At 32.2% G+C, this 6,591-nt stretch overlaps 1 protein-coding gene and 1 long non-coding RNA gene across 3 annotated transcripts; one reads left to right on the top strand and one right to left on the bottom strand.

The window, feature by feature from the left end:
* Nucleotides 1-3,127: 3,127 nt before the first annotated feature.
* On the top strand, nucleotides 3,128-4,610 carry LOC109339667 (GATA transcription factor 5-like). Of its 2 annotated transcripts, XM_019577150.1 has the most exons (3): nucleotides 3,129-3,251; nucleotides 3,285-3,391; nucleotides 3,716-4,610. In XM_019577150.1, coding segments are annotated over exons 1-3 (807 nt in total). In that variant the 5' UTR covers nucleotides 3,129-3,250; the 3' UTR covers nucleotides 4,415-4,610. The 2 variants fall into 2 exon arrangements, with proteins under 2 accessions (XP_019432694.1, XP_019432695.1); XM_019577149.1 differs by having other exon boundaries at nucleotides 3,128-3,391.
* On the bottom strand, nucleotides 3,211-3,722 carry LOC109339668. Its single transcript, XR_002106693.1, has 2 exons — nucleotides 3,485-3,722; nucleotides 3,211-3,399 (listed from the first exon to the last, which is right to left on the bottom strand). It is a non-coding gene; the product is annotated as an uncharacterized LOC109339668 (long non-coding RNA).
* Nucleotides 4,611-6,591: the final 1,981 nt, after the last annotated feature.

Below are 6,591 nucleotides of genomic sequence, written 5' to 3'. Positions count from 1 at the left end.
TGCGATAATCATGCTTGAGTATTATCGGCTAATACCCGATCGGATATTATAAATCGCCCGATCGTAATATCCGATTAGAATTTCGGATTTCGGCATTCCGAGTAAAAAATATTTAGAAAATAGGTATGGGTGTACTCAGAGTCTACGAAGTCAATGGTGCAATCGGAATTCGATTCCGAGTTACGGAACTCAAAAACCACTTTTTGAGCCGTACCGGGTGGATTTCGGCCCCGACAGTGGTTCAGAACCGACTGTCTCCGAAAATTAACAAAATTTACCACAAAATAGGAAATAAAATTTCAAGACTAAAACTCAACTAGAGTTTCGTCTAATTCTTTACCGAAAATTCTCAGAAATTCATTTTCGAATATATAATTAATAAAAATATTAATAAAATCTTATAATTCCAAATCGTAAAATTCGCGGTGTTACACATTGCAGAATAGAATTTCCTTCATACTTTTACAAATTGTGGGATTTCATGAACCTTCCTTTTGGGACAATCAATCGTTCATGTCTTGGTTGATGCATAATGTTAGGTTTGCTAATGGTAAGCTATTTATGAATGGTATTTGATGGGTTTGGAGGTGGTAGAATAACTCGATCTTTGATTCTATAACCTGAGATATTAACTATGTCGCTCGTAATGTTCACCATGATTTTAGGGACTAGTATAATGACATTAGTGAATCTCTTGATGTCACCCAATCATGTTGATCGGAAGAGTCCCCAAGAGGGAATGTTTAAGCTAAATGTTGATGGTAGTTGCAGAGTAAGTGATAACATAATTGGAGGTGGATGCGTGTTGCATAACCACAAAGGAGAATGAGTTGTTGGGTTTTCAGTGGATTTTGGATTTGGATCCTCTATACTTGTTGTACTCATGACTATAGAATATGGATTGAGTTTGGCTTGGAATATGGATCACTGAAACTTGACATTAGAAAGTGATTGTTTAGAAGTGGTTCATATCATTTCTAGTTAAATGTAGATTCATCATAACAATAATACTCACATCATCAACACTATTTGAAGCTTGATTGTGCATGATTGAGTTGTCCAAATTTAACATGTTTTGAGAGAGAGAAATATATTAGCATATTATATATTAAAACTTCAGACTCCTATTAGAAATTCAAGATATAGGACTCATATTAGATGAGAGTTCTATATATTTTAGATATAGATCTTTCACCTTTGTTTTAGTTTATTTTTCTTTTCTTCTTATGTTCCAAAAAAATATTTACTTTTTTATATTACATGAGGATTGTAAGAAATTTTGTAAGAGATATATTATTAATCTTCCAATATATTGGATGTATTTAATTTGTTTTGAATATTTTATTTAGAATTTAAAGGACTTGTCTGCTTTGCTGGCACGGGACTAGTATCATTGGGATAGGGTAGTTCTTGAGATGTCCGCCACATGTTTAGGTGAATTGAATTTAACCATTTGTCGTTTAGTATACTCAAACTTTGCCAAATTGGATCAGAAAAAATCAAATTAAAAATTTGATATAACAAATAGATAAAAGCAATTCATATTCCTCTCTCCTAGTTGGGAGAACTTTACAAAAGGGCAAAACTCGGGTGAATAAATACCACTGAGTTTTAGGTGACTGTGGATGAATAAGTCAGTTTTAATTTTATAAATTTAATATTTATGCAATACATTGGAAATATATATCAACCATTAATTTGTATTAATTTTATTTGGGAGTTAATAATTAACAAATCAATTATAGATGATTTTCTGACAATATATATACCATGAATATATAATAAACATAAAAGAATGTATTTCTTTTCTGATAAAACTAGGTACATTTCCAAATATCAAAGGCTTAGAACAAATTGCAAGTAGTATGAAGCACTAGTAACTGGTAATTAACATAACTAAGTCATTAATTTTGGACCACACTCCACAGTTGAAGTCTATTAAACTTGCCAAATTAAAAAGTTTTTGGAAGAATCTTAATGAACATATAGAATCTGAAACTGCATACACTGCTAACTCTCTGCTCTGGGCTCTGTCATCTTGGACTCTTCTAATGCATCTTTTGAGAAGTTTTCAAAAAGAAAAGTGAAAAATACAGGTCTTTACTGTCTGTAAAGCAAATTGCAATCTTACACTTAATATACAATAATAAAAAAGGAATACTTCCAATAAATAAGTCATAGTTTTTTTGCTTATTAGAGAAAAGGTTTATAGTATATTCCACTAATATGGCATGAGAAGAAAGAATCAATGGAGAAATGGAGAAAAGAAGAGGGGAATATAGAAAGTAAGTAATGAATGTAAAATTAAATGGAGGAATGTTACCAATAGGGCATTATTTATAATTTTTAAATATTTTTTGAACTAATTATAACAGATGAGACCTGAAATAAAATAATCCAAATTTTGCTTTTGGTAATGAAGGAAGGCTTATGCAACATGACAGGAATTATAGTAGAAGGGATGATGACCACTTCTCTCCTATTGGGTGTTCTCATCCAATTAAATTTTTTAACTTAATTAAAAATATATATTATAATAATATAAATTAATATTTTCACATTATTCTATGTAGTTTAGTTGGCTAGGTACATGAACATAGAATTATCTTAGGATAGATGATTCTTATTCGTACTAGAAGATATGAATGAAGATCACTTGTTCCATTTTTTGTGTCTCATTTGTACCAAACCAATTAACAAGTGACATCTAATTAGAAAGAAAAATAATAAAAAACATAAAATATATTTTTTATATCACATGAATGAATGTGATTGGTTGGTACATGAAGACAAAAACTTTTTGGAACATGTAATCCTCGTTCAAAAGATAGTGGTGTGTGTCTCAATAAAATGACTCTAACTCCTCTTCATTAACGGAGAAGACAATACATATATATAATTATAACACATGACAATAACAAAAATTTAATTATTCATATTTTTTATTTTTTATAAATTAATAATTTTTTATTTTTTATAAATTAATAATTTTAAAAAAGTGCCTAAAAGTCAAATATACGAGAGTCCCATGGAGGAATCCATTTCCAATGTAAAATAGAGAGACGTTACCTTTTTCACTGATTGATTAAATTTTGTTTGTTTTCTTTATAACCTTTATCTGCCGACAAAAACCAAGGACCATCATAATAAAGTGGGCACTGAGGCAAGGGTTGAGTTGCAACTTGAATTCTAGCAACACCTCTCTCTCTCTCTCTCTCTTCTTTCATTTCCCCTCTCTTGGTGTGTTCAAAATTTCATTTTTGAAAGTTTTAACTTGGTGAAAATGGATGTGTACCAAAATGTATCAGTTTCCAATGAGTTCAAGCAAGAGCAGGTTCTTCCCCCTTCTTGCTCAAACAGCCTTGATGACCTCTTCTCTTCCCCAAACATGGTTAGTGTCTTCTTTTTTGTCTTGTTCATTCTTACCTCATATTTTCTTCTTTTATTACTGTTCTAGCTCTTTTGTTACTGTTCTTGCTAAAACCCTTTGGCATGTTAGTTCTTTTGTTACTGTGATTAGTTTGTAAAAGGGGTTCCTTTGTTTTGGCTAACTATACCTTTACTTACCAGTTACCAAGTTTTTAGCTTTAATGTTATAACTTATATTGCTTATCTTATGTTTCTTAGTGTATTTAAGTGTTTGCATTACTTTATGTCTACTTGTTCTCACTAAATATTGCTATCTTTGGTAAAAAAATAAATGAAATATATGCAGGAAGTGGATGTTGGGTTGGAGTGGCTTTCAGTATTTGTTGAAGACTGTTTTTCCAGTCCCCCAAGCTGTTTCTTGGGACCTACTAGTGTTCAATCAACAGGCACAAGCTCCAAACCAAGCACATTGAAGAGACCCCAGCAACAGAATGAGCCTTCCCTTCAGAATTTTACAGTGCCTGGGAAGGCCAGAAGCAAAAGGAAAAGGCTTTCAGCACCTAGAACCATAGACCCTTTAAAAAGCAGTAGCATGTGGTCACACAAAACAAGTACACAAAATGAAGCCTTTTGTTCAGACCCTCCTCTCCTGAAACAGGCTTATTGGTTAGCTGATAGTGAACTCATTGTCCCCAAAGAGCAGAAAGATGAAGAAGAAGCAGTGATGGAGAAAGGGATCGTGGTGAGTAAAGAAAGCGGAAACTCTGAGCATGATGGTTGCAATAATGGTCAGCAGCATCCAATGCCAAGGAGGTGCACTCATTGTCTTTCTCAGAGGACCCCACAGTGGAGGGCAGGACCATTGGGTCCAAAGACACTATGCAATGCATGTGGGGTGAGGTATAAGTCTGGTAGGTTGCTTCCAGAGTATAGGCCTGCAAAAAGTCCTACTTTTGTAAGCTACTTGCACTCCAATTCCCACAAGAAAGTTATGGAGATGAGAATGGCTGTTCTACCTTCCAATATTCCCAGTGAGCTGCAGTAGTAGTGGTGGTAGTTGTCACTACATATTTTCATGTAAATCATAACTTCTAAAGTTTAGGAACAAACTATTTAGAAATAGAGATACTACTATTAAGGGCAGTGATTATTTATTAGGCACATTTATAAGGCTTATTATTCAGTTTCATTTTGCTATTCCCTATTTTAGAGCTATATATGCATTGAACTTTCATTGAATTAGTAAGTAGTATATATTCTTATTCTAAAAAGCAAAGGTGCAACTGGAGATAAAGCTTTTTAACTAACTCCTCACATTTTTTCAATTGGCATTTGAAGCTAAGGTATGTTTGGAGAAAGGATGCTATGTCATATAATTTCTTGATATCTTTAACCAATTAAACTTTACAAAATAATATAATATTAATTTTTGTTTTCTATCTTTCTTTTTAATTAAATAAGACTCTCTAATTAGTTTGAGATATAAAATGAGATATGAATTGGGATATATGATCTCTATCCCATATTTTTTCCATTTCTAACTTAAGATGAGGATATAACTTAAGAGGAAAAATCATATGTAATGACAATCTATAAGTTTTATACCATAGTATTGTATCATTTATTATTAATATATTATTATTTATTCTTTAAAAAAGAAATATAATAAATCATGAATTACGTATTGAATGTGTATAAATCTTTACTAGACAAATAAACTATTATAGAAACACCATAAGGGCATATGCTCTTGTCAAAGACTCAAGGGAGAAGGCCATGACTTTATCTTGATGATTTTGCCCATCTTTCCCCCATTTTCCTCTGGTCATTTTTACCTTAGAATATTTTCTTTGAGATTGGAACGTATGTGTTTTATTACACTTGGTATCATATGCTTTCATGCTGTCAGTATAAGCATGTGGGAGTGCTCTTTATTTATTTATTGGCAGTTGGCACGCACTACCATAGAGAAGATAAGATCGTCCATTGTGATATGTACATGCACGTGACTTTCAACTTCTGAAGACTTTTCAATCAGAGGAACAAGATAAACAAAATGGATAACACAGATTATTATTTATACAGCGGTTCTTCTAAAGTTTTTTTTTTATAGATCATCAATTATTTAATTGTGTACATATTGTCTATGTATCCCTATAACTAAGGGTGGAAGCAGGCCAGACCGCCTACCAGTGGCTTATTACCTGGCCTATAACAGGTCAGACTTTCTTCATAAACAGGTCAGACACAGGCTTTTTGAAAAGCCTATTTAGTTAATTAGGCTAGGCTGTAGGCCAACTAAAAGGCCTATTAGGCCTAACAGACCGGCCTATTTAATTATATTATATAATATGTTCATATTATACAATTTTAATATAAGTAATATTATTATACATATGTAATATTAATATAAAAAATATAATTTAATTGTTAGGGTTAGAAGAGTTTAATTAAAAGTAGGAATATTAACCAATCTAAATGTAGATATGATGACCTATTTCAAGATGATACAGTAAAACAGGCTTTTAAACAGGCTAACAGGCCAGATCAGACTTTTAAACAGGCCAGACCTAGGCTTTGAATTTTTTTAAACAGGCTAACAGGCCAGGCCCAGGCTCCTACATACTATATAGGCTGGGCCTGTTTAAGGCAAAACCTGACCTGGCCTGGCTTGTTTCCACCCTTACCGTTAACTGCTGACTTGGTCAAACATCTTTAATCGATGTAGGAGTGTCTGACACGTTAATGAATCACATGTAATTTTTTTTCAGAATTTTTTAATGAAAATGATGTCATTTTAATTTTTGTAACATAAATCCTTTTATGAAATGATGTCGATTTGGGATTAAAATTTTTTAAATAAAAAATGAAACCCAAAGCTACATTATTTTGGGTCTTTTTTTTTTAAAATTTAATCCAAAACGACATCCTTTTGGACTTAATTTTTTTAAACAAGTCATGTAGTTTTGGATTACTTCTTCAACTAAAACAAGGAAATGATCGAGTATTCAATCTCCTGTAACTTGTAGCAAGAATCTCTAAGCCATTGAAAATGAGAAGTTATGACGACGTGAGCACTTATGACAGTCCTGATTTGAGCACAATTACAGCTTTAGTGTCTCTAATATATTACGTCAGAATAGCAAAACAATAGCGTTTAAAATTATCATTCGAAAACATTTTCGGGCGCTGTCTAGGTGGACGTAATAGAATATAAGGTTA

The sequence above is a fragment of the Lupinus angustifolius genome, unplaced genomic scaffold (genome assembly GCF_001865875.1).
Source record: "Lupinus angustifolius cultivar Tanjil unplaced genomic scaffold, LupAngTanjil_v1.0 Scaffold_88_37, whole genome shotgun sequence".
Classification (NCBI taxonomy): domain Eukaryota; kingdom Viridiplantae; phylum Streptophyta; class Magnoliopsida; order Fabales; family Fabaceae; genus Lupinus; species Lupinus angustifolius.
This window is presented reverse-complemented; position numbering and strand designations above follow the sequence as displayed.